Source organism: Heterodontus francisci, chromosome 27 (assembly GCF_036365525.1).
Source record: "Heterodontus francisci isolate sHetFra1 chromosome 27, sHetFra1.hap1, whole genome shotgun sequence".
Taxonomy (NCBI): domain Eukaryota; kingdom Metazoa; phylum Chordata; class Chondrichthyes; order Heterodontiformes; family Heterodontidae; genus Heterodontus; species Heterodontus francisci.
Window position 1 is genome coordinate 62,640,152 of NC_090397.1, and position 21,998 is coordinate 62,662,149.

Consider the following 21,998-nt stretch of genomic DNA (forward strand, 5'->3'; position numbering starts at 1 on the left):
GTCAGTTGGGAGGTGAAAAGTGGAAGCCACCCACATCACTTATCACCTGTCTGTAATACTCAACACAGACTGGTTGGGCTGAAGGGCCTGTTTGCATGTTGTAATTTCCAGGTAATTCCACTCCAGTGTGAATCGCGCACAATAATAATCGTATCCAGACTTTTCCTTTGTGTGAACGAATCAGGCAGTAAAATATTAAAATGTGGCACTGACAGTTCTTTGGGCTAAATTTAGCTCCTATAAATCCCACACACTGTCGGCGAAGGAGTGATTAAGTATTTAGTGATCAGGGAAGCTGCTAAGAACTGCTCAAAGACCATGTTGATATGCTGGTTATGTTGATTGTCGCGTCTACTAAGATTCCTAGGTTTCTTTGAAATGAATCCTTCGACTGTTTAACATCATACATGAAGTATGCACGTTGCCCATTTTTCATTACTATTTTGTACACGTCTATATTAATTTACATCTGCCATTTTTTGGTCCATTCACATTTATTTGTTTAGCCTAGTCTGTAGTTTCTGGCATTCCTCCTTTGACTCCACTGCCTCTTGCAGTTTAGTATAGACTGTGAATGGAATCAAATTGCATTGAGTTTCAGAATTCAAGTCATTGATCTCAAATAGGAATAGTAGTGATCCCAAAACTGATTCTTGGGCCATTCTGCTCAGTACCTCCCACTTATCCCCAACATTATTCATCTAACCACTACCCATTGTTTTATACTCCCGTCAATTTCTTTTCCACTTCCAAGTTTTACACCGAATGCCCACGGCATTGAGTTTAATTCATAACATTTTGGATGGAACTTTATAGTAAACCCCAAGATATTTGATAGTCAACTTGCACTGTCAGTTCCTCAAAAATATCAAGGAATGTTGTCAGGGAAACCCTACCCTTTCTGAAGTTGTTTACCAAGGTGTTGTACAGATAATAGTCAACTTTTTTCTGAATAATTGATTCCATTATTTTGCACTGACTTGAAGTAAGATTATTGGCTCTGTCGTTCCCTGTGTGTATGACATATGGGCACTGCATTGCATATTCGCAATCTGCAGATACCTCCTGACAGTCCACTGACTCCTTTGTAATGATTGTCAGTCACTCACATATTTCTCTTGTCTTTGTGAGCACTGTTGTGGTAAAAGTGTTTTAATACCAGGGATCTATTTGTTTTAATCCCTTTCAAGTTGTCCTGGGTTCCAGTCTAACTTGTATTGAAGTTTTGACTTATGCTTTGGCACTTTTTTGTGGGGCGAAGCAGGGTTTGGGGATGGAGGACATATTCTTCCCTTGTGAATGTTTTGAGGAAGTTATCATTCAGAATGCTTACTCTTGGCTTATTATCAGTTTTGAGCCTGTTAACATCATCCCGTTCTGTACACTTGAATTTATAATGGTAAAGCAACAGAAGTTGACTCCATCAGTACAAAAGCCACAGAGAGAAAACTTAGAGAAAAATACACACACGATAATGGGGAAAATTTGAAAGCACTGACACAAAGGGACAAAGATTAAAACCAACCTAAACATAAAAAGTGCTGTACAAAATGAGTATGAGAAAGGAGGAAAATGGTTAGAGAGATTTATTTGTTAAAACATCATGGGGAGGTTATTAATCATTTTCAAAAAGGTTTTCACATATCACCAGTGACTGCAATACTTAGTCTAGTTTCAGTATGAACATGACATTCACACAAACCTAATCTGAACTGAAACTTCTGTTCACCTAAAGTGAAATCTTCAACATTTTAACATCAACCATATAGGAAGAAGTGGCTAGCAACCAGAGAAGAACACCTAATCCTAGATGAATCAGACAATATTAGTCCTTCAGATCCATTCACCGTTCTCATTTTATATCTCGCACAATATCCCATCCACTCAAATGTTTCATGTATTTATTTTAATGCAGTCCTAGATGTGCATTCCGCCTCCAAGGTTGGTATACAGATAAATAAGAGATCAGCTGAAACTTTCTTTCTTGAAAGGAGTGAGGCAAGTATCCATTGTCACCCAGCCTCTTCATTGTCGTCTTTGTGGATAAGTTGGATGATGATGTAAGGAGTGTGTGTGTTTGGCATCTCTGAGAATTGCAGTGGTTATTTTTGTGGAAGATATTTTACATGAATGCACCCGATCTAATAGATTTCTCAGTGGTTTAGTTGGAGATTTTCAAAGTGATGGGTTTTTGCATGGCAGCTACCTGCTTGATAAAAAGAACATGACATTGAAATTCATGTGGCTGACTCCACTGCTCCGAACAAAAATGAGAAATTTTGACTTTTTGAAAATATGACTGTGAAATAGTGAATGTGTATAATATTTTTTCAGCTAAGTCACAGACATTTCAATGCCTCTTAATCATCTTTGCACAAATTTTTATTTTAATTGTCTTTGCTTGAAGCTTGCACACTCCAAATGAGGAAACTTCAGTTTGTCTCTTGGACATTGAATGGAAGGGGCAGGACTTTACATCTTTAGTGAAAGGCCAGTTTTCTGTCAATCAAACAATTGCAAAATTTATTTCAGGAAAGATTTTACTTGAGTTGAGAGTCCAGCAGTTCTGTTTGGATTAAAAACCTGATGAGATGAATTTTATCAGTTTATTTTGGACAAAAATAACCTCATACTTGTTTCTTAACTCTTCCATTCAGCCTAAAATCATGTCTCATTTCCCTTACCCACTGCAGCTGTATGAATGATTTTTATGTAAAATGTTTGTTTCAGATTTACAATTCCAAACAATAGAGATCACAATTGTTGGGTGTCTATGTATATGTCTCTCAAACATGAGCTTAAACTTAAAATTCACCATTCAGTTTGTATCTAAAACGTTTTACAAAAATTACCAACTGGAATAATGTTTATGCAATTAAGACACTTGTGGCTTGGCACTGGGGATAGTGGGAAAAGTAGATTTTGAATTAAAAGATAAGCAAAAGCAAGCATGGGTGCATGATCATTACTTTATTGTAATAATCTTGTGTCTTTCACTCCGTTACAGTAGCTAAAGCTGAATAAAGTTTCTAAATTTTGTCATCTTGTTAATCAAATAATTGTCCAACAACCAACCAAATCACAAAAGAGGGAAAAGAAAAATCTTCAAGTTGAGTTCACAATATCCTGTTATGTCCTGGGAAGTTCAAGACATTGCACACACACTAACTGCGACATCTATCTTCAGACAACAGAATTGTAGCTCAGGACAAATGGTATCCTGGCCAGTTTCAGGCTTTTGAGAGAGGCTTAAACCTTCAGGCAAACAATAACGACTATTCAAAAGGCATGTGATAATTTAATTGTTAGATTTAATTGTGTTATTGTGGAATAATTTTTAATATTCCGATTACATTGCACACCTTGTTTTAAGCCAGATTAGTTGGCTGATGCCTCTTACATGATAACCTATATTTGTCTCCCAGTCCGGCACTGTATCCATTTTAAAATTCTAATCCTTGTTTTCAAATCCCATCCGTGGCTTCTCCCCTCCCTATCTGTGTAACTTTCTCCAATCCTGCAAGCCTTCAAAACTCTACGCTTCTCCAACTCTGGCATTTTGCACATTCCTGATTTTAATCACTTCATCATTGGTTGCTGTGCTTTCAGCTGCCTAGGCCCTAGGTTTTGGAATTTCCTCCCTAAGCCTCTGTCTCTCTACTTCTCCCTCCTCCTTTAAGTCGCTCTTTAAAACCTATCTATTAGACCAAGCTTTTGGTCTTCTATCCTGATATTTCCTTTGGCTTGGTATGAAGCTCTTGTGGAAAATTTTGATTGATAATGCCATGGTTGCCACGTTAAAGGTGATATATAAATTTACATTGGCGGCTGAGGGCAAAATAACACTATATATTCTCTGATTTGAGCAAGTTGTTTTGCCTTCTCTTTTTTTTAAAGATGTTTGCATATAACTGATTCACAATTAAAGCCAGCTGGTATAAATTTGCATTGAGCTTGAATAAATTAGTTGCAAGAATTTGAATAATTTGCAATGCATTTTGCGTACAAGTATAATGCCAGTAGGTTACAGGAAGGTTGATACCGGAATTGTGACAAAATCAAGGGCTAAGTGTACTCTCTTTAATAATGGGTGATGTTAGGACCAAGGCATGCGTAATGCACTGTTAATTCAGTCCCACAACTCCACAGGTCACAGCATATTAAAGTTTCCTCCCAACTGGAAACTAGCCAAATTAAACACTTTATTTACCCCCAGTATAAAGCACACCAAACCAGGTTTCTTTAAACAACAACAAAATTAACTGTCTATTAATAAACCAAGTTTTAAACGATAATGAGATAAATCTATATGTATGAAAAGATTTTACAACTCCTTAATCTTCCGAACCCTCTACCAAATGCCTCTTCCCTCCCCTCTCCTCCCCTGTCAGCATTCCGAAGGGATCGTTCCCTCTGTGACACCCTGGTCCACTCCTCCATTATCCTCACCATCTCGTCCCCTTCCAACGGCACCTTTCCATGCAGTCGCAAGCGATGTAATATCTGCCCATTTACCTCCTCTCTCCTCACTATCCAAGGCCCCAAACACTCCTTTCAGGTGAAGCAGCAATTTACTTGTACTACTTTCAATTTAGTATACGTATTCACTGCTCATAATGTGGGCGTCTCTACATTGGGGAGAACAAATGCAGATTGGGTGACAGCTTTGCAGAACACCTCCGCTCAGTCCAAAAGCATGACCCCAAGCTTCCGGTTGCTGGCCATTTGAAGACACCCCCTGCTCTCATGCCCACATCTCTGTCCTGGGATTGCTGCAGAGTTCCAGTGAACATCAACGCAAGCTCGGGGAATAGCATCTCAATTACCGATTAGGCACGCTACAGCCTGACAGACTGAACATTGAGTTCAATAATTTTAGAGCATGACGGGCCCCCCTTTTTATTTTTATTTTTCATTCCTTTTTCTTTTTTTTCTTTGTTTTATTTCAGTTTGTTTAGCTTGTTTCTACTGTGCCTACCCACTTTTTTCTTCATGTTTGTACTTTGGGCCAGGGCTGTTCATTTTTCTGTCAGTTAACACCCTGTCTGCATTAATGCTTTGTCTTTCACCACCCCATTAACATATTGTTTGCCTTTGCTCCATGACCTTTTCGTCAGTTATTCTCTGTGACCTTGTCCTTTCAACACCTCTTTTGTTATCTTTTGCCCCACTCTGCTTTATTTGCTTGAAACCTATTACATTTCTAGTATTTGCTAGTTCTGATGAAGGGTCACTGACCTGAAATGTTAACTCTGCTTCTCTCTCCACAGATGCTGTCAGACCTGCTAAGTATTTCCAGAATTTCTTGTTTTTATATACCTTTAAATGTACTGTTTCCCTTGAAATGCAAAGAGAGAATAGGTCTTTTTTTCTGGTCTGTCAGCAGATCACAGCTACAGTTCGCTGCTAGCTGCTTTCCAGCTCCCTGGTCAGTTTCACATTGCTGAACTGAAATCAAAAGCTTTCAATAGTGAAGTCACAAGACTGTCGTAAATCTTCCTGTGTCTTGGATACATGTTTACAGCCTGCACTTCAAATACCAAGTCAACATTCAGTCACTGTTTACAGAAAGTCCTTTTTTTCCAGTCTTAAAAGCACACAGACCTCTTAGTTTTAAAAAAACAAAACTCTTATGACAGTGATCTATAATGTTGATGCTCACAATGCTTGAGAGAATATGTAATTTCATAAGAACAGGAATGTTGTACTGGATTGGCTTTTGTGCTCTGGCAATCTGATGAGTTTCCAGAATCTGGCAATTGTTTGAGTGGATTCTTAGGACAAGGAGAAAGATGATTCCGCTATCTCACATTTTATCTAAAGGTTAACACTTCCACTAATGCAGCACTAATAAAGTACGAAACTGTCATGTCAGTCTAAATTATGAGTTGAGGTAGGGTACCTTGGGTCAGGTTTAATGGCAGATTCTAGGTTTGAAAATTGTTGCAAGTGTTACCATTTTTTTGTTAAAAGTTGAGAATATCTGTTTTAAAACTGAAATGGATTCCAAGATGCTGAAACTTTGGGTGTTTTGTTTGAAAAAGGTTACTGGAAGGTTAGGACTGAGTTTAAACTGTAAACAGTTACTGGAAGGCAGCTGTTTTCAAATAACCCAGTAGGCGTTGTTTTTGACTTGGGGAGATGTTTACAAAGAAGTGACATGCCAAGTTTTATGGTTATCAGAAGGCTTGCATTCTGGAAAGTTTTAGTTTCAATATGAAATTTAAAAAGGAAAGTTGGTGTTTCTGCCTGCCAGAAGAAGACAAAGACCTCTCTCCCTCTCTCTCTCCCTCTCTCTCTCCCTCTCTCTCTCCCCCTCTCTCTCCCCCTCTCTCTCCCCCTCTCTCTCCCCCTCTCTCTCCCCCTCTCTCTCCTCCCTTTCTCTCTCCTCCCTTTCTCTCTCCACCCTTTCTCTCTCCTCCCTTTCTCTCCCCTCCCTTTCTCTCCCCTCCCTTTCTCTCCCCTCCCTTTCTCTCCCCTCCCTTTCTCTCTCCTCCCTTTCTCTCTCCTCCCTTTCTCTCTCCTCCCTTTCTCTCTCCTCCCTTTCTCTCCCCTCCCCCTCTCCTCCCCCTCTCCTCCCCCCTCTCTCCTCCCCCCTCACTCCCCCCCCCTCACTCCCCCCCCTCACTCCCCCCCCTCACTCCCCCCCCTCACTCCCCCCCCTCACTCCCCCCCCTCACTCCCCCCCCTCACTCCCCCCCCTCACTCCCCCCCCTCACTCCCCCCCCTCACTCCCCCCCCTCACTCCCCCCCCTCACTCCCCCCCCTCACTCCCCCCCCTCACTCCCCCCCCTCACTCCCCCCCCTCACTCCCCCCCCTCACTCCCCCCCCTCACTCCCCCCCCTCACTCCCCCCCCCTCACTCCCCCCCCCTCACTCCCCCCCCCTCACTCCCCCCCCCTCACTCCCCCCCCCTCACTCCCCCCCCTCACTCCCCCCCCTCACTCCCCCCCCTCACTCCCCCCCTCACTCCCCCCCTCACTCCCCCCCTCACTCCCCCCCCTCACTCCCCCCCTCACTCCCCCCCCTCACTCCCCCCCCTCACTCCCCCCCCTCACTCCCCCCCCTCACTCCCCCCCCTCACTCCCCCCCCTCACTCCCCCCCCCTCACTCCCCCCCCTCACTCCCCCCCCTCACTCCCCCCCCTCACTCCCCCCCCTCACTCCCCCCCCTCACTCCCCCCCCTCACTCCCCCCCCTCACTCCCCCCCCTCACTCCCCCCCCTCACTCCCCCCCCCCTCACTCCCCCCCTCACTCCCCCCCTCACTCCCCCCCCCTCACTCCCCCCCCTCACTCCCCCCCTCACTCCCCCCCCCCTCACTCCCCCCCTCACTCCCCCCCCCTCACTCCCCCCCCCCTCACTCCCCCCCCTCACTCCCCCCCCCCCTCACTCCCCCCCCCTCACTCCCCCCCCTCACTTCCCCCCCCCCTCACTCCCCCCCCTCACTCCCCCCCCCCTCACTCCCCCCCCTCACTCCCCCCCCTCACTCCCCCCCCCCTCACTCCCCCCCCTCACTCCCCCCCCTCACTCCCCCCCCCTCACTCCCCCCCCCTCACTCCCCCCCCCCTCACTCCCCCCCCTCACTCCCCCCCCTCACTCCCCCCCCCTCACTCCCCCCCCTCACTCCCCCCCCTCACTCCCCCCCCCTCACTCCCCCCCCCTCACTCCCCCCCTCACTCCCCCCCTCACTCCCCCCCCCTCACTCCCCCCCCTCACTCCCCCCCCCTCACTCCCCCCCCCCCACTCCCCCCCCCCTTCACTCCCCCCCCTCACTCCCCCCCTCACTCCCCCCCCCTCACCCCCCCCCTCACTCCCCCCCCCCCTTCACTCCCCCCCCTTCACTCCCCCCCCTTCACTCCCCCCCCTTCACTCCCCCCCCCTTCACTCCCCCCCCCTTCACTCCCCCCCCCTTCACTCCCCCCCCTTCACTCCCCCCCCTTCACTCCCCCCCCTTCACTCCCCCCCCCTTCACTCCCCCCCCCTTCACTCCCCCCCCCTTCACTCCCCCCCCCTCACTCCCCCCCCTCACTCCCCCCCCTCACTCCCCCCCCCTCACTCCCCCCCCCTCACTCCCCCCCCCTCACTCCCCCCCCCTCACTCCCCCCCCCTCACTCCCCCCCCCTCACTCCCCCCCCCCTCACTCCCCCCCCCTCACTCCCCCCCCCTCACTCCCCCCCCCTCACTCCCCCCCCCTCACTCCCCCCCCCCTCACTCCCCCCCCTCACTCCCCCCCCCCCTCACTTCCCCCCCCCTCACTTCCCCCCCCCCTCACTCCGCCCCCCCCACTCTCCTCTCTCTCCTCCCCACTCTCCTCTCTCTCCTCCCCACTCTCCTCTCTCTCCTCTCTCTCCTGCCCACTCTCCTCTCTCTCCTCCCCACTCTCCTCTCTCTCCTTTCTCTCCTCCCCACTCTCCTCTCTCTCCTTTCTCTCCTCCCCACTCTCCTCTCTCTCCTTTCTCTCCTCCCCACTCTCCTCTCTCTCCTTTCTCTCCTCCCCACTCTCCTCTCTCCTCCCCACTCTCCTCTCCTCTTCTTCCCGTCCCCCCCGCGCTCTCTCGCACACTATCCCTCTTATTTGTCCTGGTTAACTGTACGTGTGTGAGGGCTAGGAGAGTAAGGGGCTTTAATATTTGGACTTTTATGTATGTGTTAATTCATTATTGGTGAAGACTTGGTTTATAATAAACTGATAATTTTGTTGTTTATTAAAGAAACCAGGTTGGTGTGTTTTATTCTGATGGTCGACTAACTCTGAAAGCGGGAAAATTTAAAGATATTTTGTGACTTGTGGAGAAGTGGGACTAGAATAAACAGTGCACTCTACCAGCCTCGGTCACAACAATATGATGCAAAATAGGAACACAACTGAACAAACTATATTATGTATTCAAAAATAAATACCCATTCCCTCAAATATTTATCCTGCTCAACATTTTTTTCTGCACTATTTGATTCTATTACTCATCTGGGTCATACTTTCATAAATTCACCACCCTCTGCATAAAACATTCAAATCTAAACCCTTTGTGCATATACTCTCTTTTATTCCTGAACCTCAGTGTTCTGTTTTCAGAGTTAGTGGCAATCTCATACATGTTGAGGTTTAATTTATTCCATACAGAATCATGAATACTTGGAATAATAAGTCAGCTGACCCCCCCCACCCCCCGTTTTCATTCCAAGTAAACAATCCCAGGCTCTTCAACGTGCTCCATTACCTCTGGAGTACCCTGACCATCAATCTGCGACCCCATCCTCTTATCTATATGCAGCGGCATCAACCAAAAAAATGGCATCAGGTTCCACATGCTCTCCCTTTCCACCACATCTCTAAACCCTTCCACTGCATCTCTGTTGTCAAACTGCTTGTTTAACATCCAATTCTGCAAGAACATTTTTTTCCAATTAAACTTTGATAAGACCCAAGCCATTGTTTTTGGCTCCGCCATAAACACTATTCTCTAGCAACCAATTCTATCCCCCTCCCAGTCCACTGTCTCAGTCTGAACCAGACGGTTGGTAACCTTATCCGATTTGATCTTGACCTTGAGCTGAGCTTTTGATCCCATATCCTATCACAAAGACTGGCCACTTACACCTACATAGTATCAGCTATCTCTAGCTGTAACCCTCATGTATGCTTTCGTTACTTTCAGATTTGACTATTCAAGTGCTGTCCTGGCCAACTTCCCAATTTCCACCCTCCATAAACTTGAGTTCATCTGAAACTCTGCTGACTGTTTCCTAATTCGCATTAAATCCTGTTCATATATCACCCCTTTGCTCGTTGATCTACATTGGTTTCCAGTCCATCAATTCTTCAGTTTTAAAATTCTCATCCTGGTCATATCCCTCCATGGTCTTGCCCCAGTCTAACTGTAAATTTCCCAAGCCCTGTAACTCTGAGGACTCTAGATTACTCTAATTGAGGCCTTTTGTGTCTCCCCCACTTCCTTCACCTCACAATTGGTGACAGTGCCTTCACTTGTTTCAGCCCTAAGCTTTGGAATTCCCTCTCTATCGCTCTCTCTGCCTCTCTACCCCTCCCTCCTCCTTCAAAACACTCCTTAAAACCTACCTCTTTGACCAAGCTTTTAGTTATCTGTCCTACTATCTCTTCCTTTGGCTCTGTCAATTTTTCAGTTCCACTCCTTTGAAGTTTTTTGAGATAATTATGTTATAACTATGTTAAAAGCTCTATATAAATGCAGGCTCTTGTCCTTTTGTAGCTTAGATGCTTTAAGTGTTGGTATTGATTTGTTTGTCCTTTACTGCACTGCTTTTAATGTTGGCATCTCCTTGCTGCAGCACAGCATTGTATGCGGTACTTTAGTTGTCACTGCGCCTTCTGTAGGTTTGTAATCACCTCTTAGGCTTTGTGCTGTTTTTCTCTGGTAGTCCATCCCAAAAACTGGTTAGCTTCCTGAACTGCTGCCAAACCTTGTCCTCTTGGCTTCATAACTTTATTCACCCCCCCCCCCCCCCCCCCACCACCCCCACTCCCACTGCCAGGTCCCTGTTTTGATGTGTTGTGTCCATAGCCCAGTGCTATATTCGCATGTTTAGTTTGATGCCATCTGTAAGCTTGCATGGCTTTGATTCTGTCTCCACTTCCAAATTGTTTATATACACTATAAGTAGTAATGGCCCCAACATTGATCCCTGTGCACCTGCTAGCGATCCCATGCCATCTCAATGTAGCTCCATTTACAACCTCCCTTCACTTTCTGTGGTTTTCCTAGATACCAGCCCACCTCAAGCTTGCCTCGCGCTCCATGACTTCCTACCTTTTGAGCAAATTGCTTGTGTGACATGGTATCCAAGAATTTCCATTGTTACCCAGGCCTGTTACTTTCTCAAAAAAATTGGAGTGAACTTGTAAATCAAGACATGTGCTAAGTTTATTTAGGTATTTCTGGATGACTTGTATCCATATTAAAGGTTAATTCAGATTAGATTAGATTAGAGATACAGCACTGAAACAGGCCCTTCGGCCCACCGAGTCTGTGCCGACCATCAACCACCCATTTATACTAATCCTACACTAATCCCATATTCCTACCAAACATCCCCACCTGTCCCTATATTTCCCTACCACCTACCTATACTAGTGACAATTTATAATGGCCAATTTACCTACCAAACTGCAAGTCTTTTGGCTTGTGGGAGGAAACCGGAGCACCCGGAGAAAACCCACACAGACACAGGGAGAACTTGCAAACTCCACACAGGCAGTACCCAGAATCGAACCCGGGTCCCTGGAGCTGTGAGGCTACAATGCTAACCACTGTGCCACTGTGCCGCCCCACTGGATTCTCCTACAGGAGCTTCATTTTGATTTTTGAATTTAAGTAATTGGTGTTAAGCATTCAGAAAGGAAGAGATGAATAACATGCCCTCCCTGTGTCACGATAACCTAAATAAAATTAATTAAAATTAATTGAGATAGAAATCCTAGACAGGCTAAAAGAGTTCAAAGCAATTCGATTCCCAGAAATAAATGGTATGTGACCTCAAGTAGCACAAAGGAGAGTTATTCATATCATTAACAGCGAGCCATTGACCTTTAGAGGCTTAACAGTAGTTGATTGAAAACCACTTACTACAGTGCCCATCTTTAAAAAGGGTGTCAAAGCAGATAAAAGCAATGACAGATCCAATAGTCGTCTTCAGCCCAGTGTAAAATAATGGAACCATTTTATCAGGAGTAAACTGATGCAGCAGTAACCTTGCCAGTAGCATTTTACAGAGAATAGATTCAGAACAGGAAAATTCTGCCTGACCAACTTTTTCAACCTGTATTTTGAGGTTATTATAATCTGAAGTGCACTGTGGAAAGCCCAACAACATAGTGTGTCTAGACTGCTAAAATAGATTTGAGACAGTTCCATATGAAAGATTATTTGTTACATTCAAACTGATCAAAGGAAAATGAAAGCTGATGTCATAGAGCCAGTTACGACATCGAAGGAGGCCATTTGACCCATTGAGTCCATTCTGGTGCTTCTCCGGAGCAAACCAGTTCTTTATATGGAATGGACCCTGAGACAGAGTCAGGGAGGCAAATAGCCCGGAATAATTTCAGCAAACATTTGATCTTTTTTAGAGGGATGAATTTAGATAGCTTTCCTCATCTGTAATTATCTCATGAAATTGCCTAGCAAATCACTGCAAATGCAGATATTTTGGTTATCTGGTACTTTACTGGCATATGGTACAAATTTGGATCCCAGACATAATTTCTGGGTTGACTACTTTCTCTGTTATGGACTTTGATGTCATAGAATCATCGAAAGTTTAAGGCACAGAAAGAGGCCACTTGGTCCATCATGTCTGTGCCAGCCGAAAAATGATCCACCTATTTTAATCCCACCTTCCAGCATTTGGTCCGTAGCCCTGCAGCTTACGGCACCTGAGGTGCATATCCAGACTCCTTTTGAATGAGGTGAGGGACTCTGCCTCAACTACCCTTTCAGGCAGTGAGTTCCAGACCATCACCACCCTCTGGGTGAAAACATTTTTTCTCATCTCCTCTCTCATTTTTCTACCACTCACTTTAAATCTATGCCCCCTCGTCACTGACCTCTCTGCTGAGGTGAATAGACCCTTCACCTCCACTCTATCCAGGCCCCTCAAACTTTTTTACATTTCAATCAGATCTCCCCTCAGCCTTCTCTGTTCAAAGGCGAACAACCCCAGCCTATCAAATCTTTCCTCATAGCTGCATTTTTCTAGTCCTGACAACATCATTGTAAATCTCCTCTGTACCCTCTCTAGTGCAATTACATGCTTTCTGTAATGAGGTGACCAGAACTGCACACAGTACTGAAGTTGTGGCCTAACCAATGAGTTATACAGTTCCAGCATAACCTCCCTGCTCTTGTATTCTATACCTTGGCTAATAAAGGAAAGGATTCCATATGTCACCTTAACCACCTTATCGACCTGTCCTACTTTCAGGGATCTGTTGACATTCACTCCAAGGTCCCTTACTTCCTCTACACTTCTCACTGTTTTCCCATTAATTAATGTATTCGTTTTCCTAGTTTGACCTCCCCAAATGCATCACCTCACACTTCTCCAAGTTGAATTCCATTTGCCATTCTTCTGCCCATCTGACCAGTCCATCAATATCTTCCTACAGCCGACAGCTATCCTCCTCGCTATTTAGCACACGGCCAATCTTCGTGTCGTCGGCAAAATTCTTGATCATGCCCCCTACATTTACATCCAAATTGTTAATATATATCACAAAAAGCAGGGGAGCCAGTACTGAACCCTGCAGAACGCCACTGGAAACAGCCCTCTAGTCGCTAAAACAGCCGTCAACAATTATCCTTTGTTTCCTGCCACTGAGACAATTTTGTATCCACCTTGCTGCATTTTCCTGGATCTGATGGGATTTTATTTTTTTTAACCAGTCTGCCAAGTGGGAACCTTGTCAAAAGCCATGCTAAAATCCATGTAGACCGCATCAACTGCACTACCCTCATCTATCTTCCTTGTTACTACTTCAAAAAATTCGATCAAGTTGGTCAAACATGATTTTCCCTTAACCAATCCATGCTGACTATCCTTGATTAACCTGATTCTTTTTAAGTGACAGGTTATCCTGCCTCTCAGAATAGATTCCAATAATTTGCCCACTACTGAGGTTAGGCTGACTGGCCTGTAATTATTCAGTCTATCCCTCGCTCCCTTTTTAGACAAAGGTACAACATTAGCAATTCTCCAATCCTCTGGCACCACACCTGTATCCAGGACTGGAAAATGATGGTCAGACCGGCTGCTATTTCCTCTTTTGCTTCTGTTAACAACCTAGCATACATTTCATTTGGCCCTGATTTATCAACTTTCAAGGATGCTAATCCCATTACACTTCCTCTCTCCCTATGTTTATCACATCCAATACTCTCACTCTTCCTCCTTAACTATAATATCTACATCGTTCCCCTCTTTTGTGAAGACAAAGACAAAGTATTCATTAAAAACCATAACAATATTTTCTGCTCCTACACATAGGTTACCATTTCGGTGTTTTATGGGCCCTACTCTCTCCTTAGTTATCCTCTTACTCTTAATTCATTGTTAAAATATCTTTGGGTTTACCTTGATTTTGCTTGCCAATATTCTTTTTTGCCCTCTCTTTACTTTCCTAATTGCCTTTTTGATTTCACCCCTCCACTTTCTATACTTCTCTCGGCTTTCTGTGGTATTGAGTTCTCGGTGTCGGCCGTAAGCGTTCCTTTTCAGCCTTTATTTATTTCCTCAGCTATTTACTATCTACATTAATGACTTAGAGGAAGGGACAGAGTGTAGTGTATTCAAATTTGCTGACGATACAAAAATAGGTGGGAAGGCATGGTGTGATGACACACAGAATCTGCAAAGGGATATAATGGGTTAAGTGAGCGGGCAAGAATTTGGCAGATGGTGTTCAATGTGGGAAAGTCTGAGGTAATCCACTTTGGTAGGAAGAATAAAAAGGCGGATTATTACTTAGATGGAGAAACACTACAAAATACTGCAGTACAGAGGGATCTTGGGTGTTCTTGTGCATGAAACACAAAAGGTTAGCATGCAGGTGCAGCAAGTAATTAGGAAGGCAAATGGAATTTTGGCTTTTATTGCTCGGGGTTTAGAGTTTAAAAATAGGAAAGTTCTGTTACAGCTGTACAGGGTGTTGGTGAGGCCACACCTGGAGTACTGCGTACAGTTTTGGTCCCCGTATTTAAAGGATATACCAGCATTGGAGGCAGTTCAGAAAAGGTTCACTAGGCTGATTCCTGGGATGAAGGGGTTGTCTTATCAAGAGCGGCTAAACAGGTTAGGCCTTTATTCATTGGAGTTTAGAAGAATGAGAGATGATCTTATAGAAACATAAGATTTTAACAGGGGTCAACAGGGTAGATGTTGAGAAGATATTTCCATTAGTGGGGGAATCTCGACCTAGGGGACATAATTACAGAATAAGGGGGCACACATTTAAAACTGAGATGCGAAGTAATTTCTTCTCTGAGGGTGGTGAATCTTTGGAATTCTCTGCCTCAGAGAGTTGTGGAGGCTCGGTCACTAAATGTATTTAAGGAGGAGGTAGATAGATTTTTGAAATCTCGGGGAGTCGAGGGTTAGGCAGAACAGGCCTGAAAGAGAAGTTGAGGACTGGGACAAATCAGCCAAGATCTTATTGAATGGTGGGGCAGGCTTGAGGGGCTGAATGGCCTACTCCTGCTCCTATTTCTTATGTTCTTTTATCTTGCCCTGTAGGCTCCTTGATATCCATGGGGCTCTAGATTTAGCCACCTCACCCTTTCTCTTTGTGGGAACATGTTTGCCCTGAACTCCTTGAATCTCCACTGTTCCGATACTGATTTACCTTCAAGTAGCTGTTTCCAGTCCACTTTCTTTAAATCACTCCTCAGTTTAGTAAAATTGGCCTTGCCCCAATTGAAAACTCTAACTCCTGTTCTATCTTTGTCCTTTTCCATAATTATGTTAAAACTGACTGAATTATGATAACTACCAGCAAAATGCTTTCCCGCTGCCGCTCCTTCCACCTGCCTATCTTCATTTCCTAAAACAATGTCTAACACTGTGCCCTCTCTTGTTGGACTTGCTACATACTGGACAAAAAAGTTCTGCAGAATGCAGCTCAAGAGTTCTGCTCCCTTAATTCCTTTCACACTAAAACTATCCCAGTTAATATTGGGGTAGTTAAAATCCCCTACTATTACTGCCCTATTCTTCTTGCACTTCTCAGAGATTTGCCTACATATCTGCTCTTCTATTTCCCTCTGATTGTTTGGGGGTCTATAGTACACTCCCAGCAGTGTGATTGCCCCTTTTTTGTTCCTTAGCTCAATCCGTATGGCCTCATTTGATGAACCTTCCAACATATCATATCTCCCCCACCCCCTCACAGCTGTAATAGTTTCCTTGACCAAAATTGCCACTCCCCCTCCTTTTTTATCCCCCTCCCTATCGCGTCTGAAAACCCTGTAACCAGGAATGTTGAGCTGCCATTCCTGTCCCTCCCTGAAGCCATGTTTCCGTAATAGCTATGCTATCATAGTGCCATGTGTCTATCTGTGCCCTCCGCTCATCTGCTTTATTTGCTATACTCCTTGCATTGAAATAGATACCCTTGAGCACTGCCAAACTCTTTTATTTTCTCACTTTCGTTTCCTCTGTCTTCCAGATTCATCCATTAATTTTCCGTCTTCCATCGTATTTTCTGATTTTGTCCCAGCTGAGTCTACCCTTAGGTCCCTATACCCCTGCCAAACTAGTTTAAGCCCTCCCAACAGCACTAGCAAAACATCCCTCAAGGAACTCAGTCCCAGCTCTGTTCAGGTGCAACCCGTCCAGCCTGTACAGGTCCCATCTCCCCCAGAGCCAGTCCCAATATCACAGGAATCTGAAGCCCTCTCTCCTGCACCATCTTTCCAGCCACGCGTTCATCTGCCTTATCCTCCTTTTTCTATACTCACTTGTGCGTGGCACTAGGAGTAATCCGGACATTACTACTTTGAGGTCCTGCTTGCCAATTTCTTACCTGGCTCCCTAAATTCTGACTGCAAGACCACATCATTCTTTCTACTATGTTGTTGGTTCTGATGTGGACCACGACTGCTGGCTGTTCACCATCCTCTTTCAGGATGCTGTGCAGCCGCTCAGTGACGACCTTGACCCTGGCACCAGGGAGGCAACACGCCATCCTGGATTCACGTCTGCGGCCACAGAAATACCTGTCTGTTCTCCTGACTATTGAATCACCTATCACTATGGTTCTTCCAGTTTTCCCTGTATGTAATGTTGAAATTCCAATATGAGAAATGTCTATTGTCTTCTCTTGCTCCCAACTCTGCCAGCAAGTTGCTTCTCTCAAATGGTTTGGAGCAGTATTGATATGGACTATCAAAGTGAATTTGGTGCAGCAGATATTTCCTTAAATTTAAATGGTTTTGATCTGGATTATTCCAAAGGATAATATTACAACAGATTTCATCTTTCACTTAAAAAAAAAATTTCGGCATGGATATTTACTAATGTCGAGTAGCGTGAGCATACTGTTCCTTGAAAGCAGGATGGATATAATTTGCCCAATAATCAGTTCTTTTGATGAGACAGTGAATACCCTTGTACTGCCTTGTGAATAAATTGTGCCTTTTCTCAAACCTTGCTGACAGTAGGAATTGACATTCCTGTTTTGTGTTTAAGCTGCTTATGTTAAAATGCATGTACAATGTGTAGTGGCAATCTGATATTGTAGAGCATTTGATCTATATTATTATTAAATTGAACACCTACTATGACAAATTACCAAAAAGCAGTAGCAGAGTATGCAGTGAGTGTTCAAATGTAATGCACATTGGAAGATTGAGATCAGTTTTGTGCCTACAGAGCAAAGTAATGCCAGAGATGTGACTTGGCAAAAGCTTCCTAATTACAACGCCCGTATGTTGAGGAAAGTTTCATCCTTCCTTCTATTGTAAACAAACTGCAGAAAGTTTGGAACATGATTTGCTGTTTTAGAAAATGTTTTTTGAGAAATTGTTTAATTTTAAAAGGACGTGGGTTCACTGGCTGTTTCTGATGTATTCATTCTACTGTTTAATCAGTAACATACCCTGATGAATAATCTCATTTCAGTTAGAAATTAACTGTACTCATTATATTTTAATACTGTGTGTTAATATTTGCGTAGACCTTTGCTTAGTTTTGAGTAAATGTGTGGAGACCTGTTTTGATGTGGCATGTAAACGAAAGGTGCTATTATGTGATTTCATGCCTGTTAATGTAGACTCCCAATGCTGGGTCAAAATCCTGGACTCACCCACCCTCCCACTCCCCCACATCCCCACTCCCTAATAGCCCTGTGAGTGTATCTACTCCACATGGACTGCAGTGGTTCAAGAAGGCAGCTCACCACCACCTTTTGAAGGGCAATTGGGCTGGGCAATAAATGCTGGCCTTGCCAGCGATGCCCATAGAATCACAGAATTGTTACAGCACAGAAGGAGAATCCCATCAACTAATTTTAAAAAAAAAATGCACAGATCTTGTGTAGCCAGCGCTAATCCCAAAATTAATTTGCTGTACTCTGAGGCCTGTTGCCAAGCAGATACGTTTAAAGAAGTTGCTTTGCCTGGTGGGTTGCTTTAAGAAATCCAGGAAGTTTATTTTGGAGTTGCCTCACGCCACCAACTTGTCAGGAGCTGGTAGTACAAGGGTGGCATAAAATCAGTATCGGAGAGCCTTAGTTTAGTCTGCAACAGATGTGATTCAGCCTGCTACACCCAGTTCCATCATGTAATACTAGAGAGAGGAAGCAGCTATTTCAAAATCATTTTGTTTAATAGTTTCATTTATACTCGAGGAAGATTCGTAATGCTGACCCATTCCTTTTCTGGTTTGCCTGCAGATCCAGATGCAGAGCAGGATGCGGCAGTGAAACTTGCCCAGGAACGAGCTGAGATAGTATCAAAGTATGACAAGGTGAAGTATTTTTGACCTGTACTGTATTGGTGATATTTATTTTCTCTTTTTAAAAAAACTTTGTTGATTGACTCCACGAGCAATAACTGTTTCAGATGTTCTGTTTAATTAGATTGCTAAGGAATGTTGGTGGGGGAATAAATACTTCCTTTACACTGTGCCAATTCAATACAAAACTAGCTGGTCTTTTCATCTTAGGCCTTGCTGTTATCATTTTTCCTTTGGAGGCTTTCAATCTAATATCAAAGAATTTTTGGTTAATTAATCGATGGTATTACATTTAATTATTAGATAGCATGAACCGTTAATGAAGAATGCGGTACACTTTAAGCAATAGCTTGCATATTTTTCTACCTTTATTTGCTATTGAATATATCCCTTACCAGATTATCCCAGAGATTGATGAGTCTTTTTGGAGCGAGTAATGTGTCTTAAATAAAATATACAGCAAAGTATGTGGTTTAGTATTCTACTTCTGCACTCTTGGACATGTAAAATACAAGCAGCAACTGTACCAAGAGAAGCTGAGTACTTCAGTATATACTGTATTGGATGCTTTTTTAATTTGAGAAGTTTGGATGAAGGAAGCAGTACTATTGAGAAAGTATGTATGGGTATTTTGTTGCATTCGTAAGCATTAATATTTAAATGTCTGTTTGCATTCATAGAGTATCCTTTAATTATACAGTTAAATTCATTTATTGAGCATTAAAGGAGTGAATTGTCTACAAAAGTAAATTATTGGAATGTTGTTACAATTCTTTGTCCATAGTTAAACTTGTTATATTTGTTAAAAACCCAAAAATAGCTGTGTGGTGTTTTCAGCTACATTACTTTTTTATTAAAAGGCACCTGAAAATATTGTTTTTTAACCATCCTGTATTGTAATCTTAATGTAGTCTACTTTAGATGTTGGGGACAAGTAAATTTGTACTTGTACATTTATAAGGGCTCAGAAAGCCATTTTGTTGTATCAAGCCACTACAAAGAGAGACTGCATTTGACTTTGACCTCTGCATTGGATTCAGATAAGACAAATGAACCACCGGTCCCAAGTTCTGCAAACTCCTCCTCACTAACATCTGAGGATGTGCCAAAGTTGGGAGACCTGTCCCACAAACTAGTCAAGCAACAACCTTGATATAGTCACACTCAAACATATTTTATCAGCCAATGTCCCAGAGTCCTCCATCACCATCCCTGGGTATGTACCGTCCACCAGCAGGAAAGAACCACCAGGGTTGGTGGCAAAGGGGTGTACAGTTGGAAACAAATGGCCCTGGGCGGCCTTAACATTGACTCCAGACTCATCAGGTCAGACATGTGCAACATAACCTCCCTTCCTTCAATCTGAATCAGTACTTTTCCATGTTGAACACCACTTGGAAGAAACACTGGGTAAGAATGGACACAGAATGTACTCTAGGATGGGGATTTCAATGTCCATCACCAAGAGTAGCTCAGCAGTACCATCACTGGCCGAGTGTTGAAGGATATAGCTGCTAGACTGGACTTTGTGGCAGGTGGAGAGTGAACCAACATGAGGGGAAAAAAAACCTACTTAACCTCATCCGTACCAATCTACTGTCATAGGTGCATCTACCCATGACAGTATTTGTAGGAGTGACCACTGCACTGTCCTTATGGAACCAACTTCCCATCCATGCTGAGGACACCCTCCATTTGTATTGTGTGGCTCTACCATTGTGCTAAATGAAGTATATTCAGAACAAATCTAGCAGCTCAAACTGGTCATCCATGAGGCTCTGTGGGCCTTCCACCTCAATCTGTAACGTCATTGTCTGGTTTATCTCTGTCATTTCCAAAGGCAGGTGACCAACCCTGGTTTGATGAGTAGTATAGAAGAGCATGCCAGCAGCACACCTGACATTGAGGTGCCAACCTGCTGAAGATTCAAAACAGAACTACCTGCATGCTAAACAGCAGAAACAGCATGATGTAGACACAAGTAAGCGATTCTACAACCAGCATGCCATCAAAGCTCGACTGTCCTGTCACATAAGTCCTGAATGCTAGTGGACAATTCAACAGCAAATGGGAGGAGGAGGGGCCATGAATATTCCCATTCTCAACGATGACTGAGTACGTGTTCGCAAAAGACAAGATTGAAGTGTTCACAACCATAGTCAGCTAGACATGCCAAGTGGAAGATGCATCTCAGCCTCCTGAGGTTCGCACCTTCACAAATGGTAGTCTTTAACCAATTTGATGCACTCCACATTGTCTGAAGAAACAGCTGAGTGCACTGGATACAGCAAAGGCAATGGGCCCAACAACATCCTGGCTGAAGCACTGAAGACTGTTTCTCCTAAAACTAGCAGTATGCCTAGCCAAATCGTTCCAGTACAGCTGCAACATTGGCATCTACTTGACAAAGTGGAAAATTGCCCAGATATTAAATTCCAGAAAGCTTGTTGTGGAAGGATGATGCTGGAGCCTATCTTTACTCAGTTTTACATTTATCGTACAGAGTAAAAGGAATCCAAACAGGTAGCTCCTCACTTAAAAACCTGCACCAGTCTAACTAAGAGTCTCCTTTATAAGTGTTCAAGTAAGACCCCAATTAACACCTTTACCTGCATATAACTAAACAATTGACACACTATTAACAGATATGTCCAGTCCACATAAAGCAGGCCAAATCCAATCCAGTCAATTACTGTCACATCAGCATTCTCTCAATCATCAACAAATGATGGAAGGTGGCATCGGTAGTGTTATTAAGTGGCACTTACTCACCAATAACACTAACGGATTCTCATTTTGAGTTCCCCCAAGACCACTTGGCTTCAGACCTCATTACCCCTTGATTCAAGCATAGACAGAAGAGCTGAACTCCAGAGGTGATGTGAGAGTGCCTACCCTTGACATCAAGGTAGCATTTGACTAAGTGTGGCACCAAGGAGTGCAGTAAAACTGAAGCCAGTGGGGATTGAGGGGTGGGGGAGCGCTGGGTCAAAATCCTGGAACTCCCTTCCTAACAGCACTGTGGGTGTACCTACCTCAAATGGACTGCAGTGGTTCAAGGAGGCAGCTCAGAACCACCTTCTCAAGGGCAATTGGGGATGGGCAATAAATGCTGGCCTAGCCAGCAATGCCCACATCCTATGAATGAATAAAAAAAAGTCATACATAGCAACATAGGAACACGTGGACATTTAGCCAGTCACTGTTCCACCTATCAGTGAGATTGTGACTGATCTGCAGCCTAACTCAATATACCCACCTTTACTCCACATCCCTCAATGCCTTTAACAAAAATCTCTCAATCCCATAGTTAAAATTAACAATTCATCTAGAATCAGTTGTTGTTTGCCGAAGAGTGTTCCGTACTTCAACCATCCTTTGCATGTATAAGTGTTTCCTAATTTCAGTCCTGAAAGATCTGACTCTAATTTATAGACTATGCCCCTTAATCCTGGGCTTCTCAGCCAGTGGAAATAATTTCTCTATTAACATATCTGTTCCTCTCAATACC

General features: G+C 43.9%; 1 protein-coding gene across 3 annotated transcripts in view; it reads left to right on the forward strand.

The window, feature by feature from the left end:
• usp6nl (USP6 N-terminal like) overlaps nucleotides 1-21,998 on the forward strand; it is a 307,312-nt gene that overhangs the window by 119,159 nt on the left and 166,155 nt on the right. For all 3 annotated transcript variants that reach the window (XM_068059486.1, XM_068059488.1, XM_068059485.1), the window contains one exon: nucleotides 18,426-18,499. In XM_068059486.1, coding sequence (XP_067915587.1) covers nucleotides 18,426-18,499 — 74 coding nt within the window. The remainder of the gene's footprint in view (nucleotides 1-18,425; nucleotides 18,500-21,998) is intronic.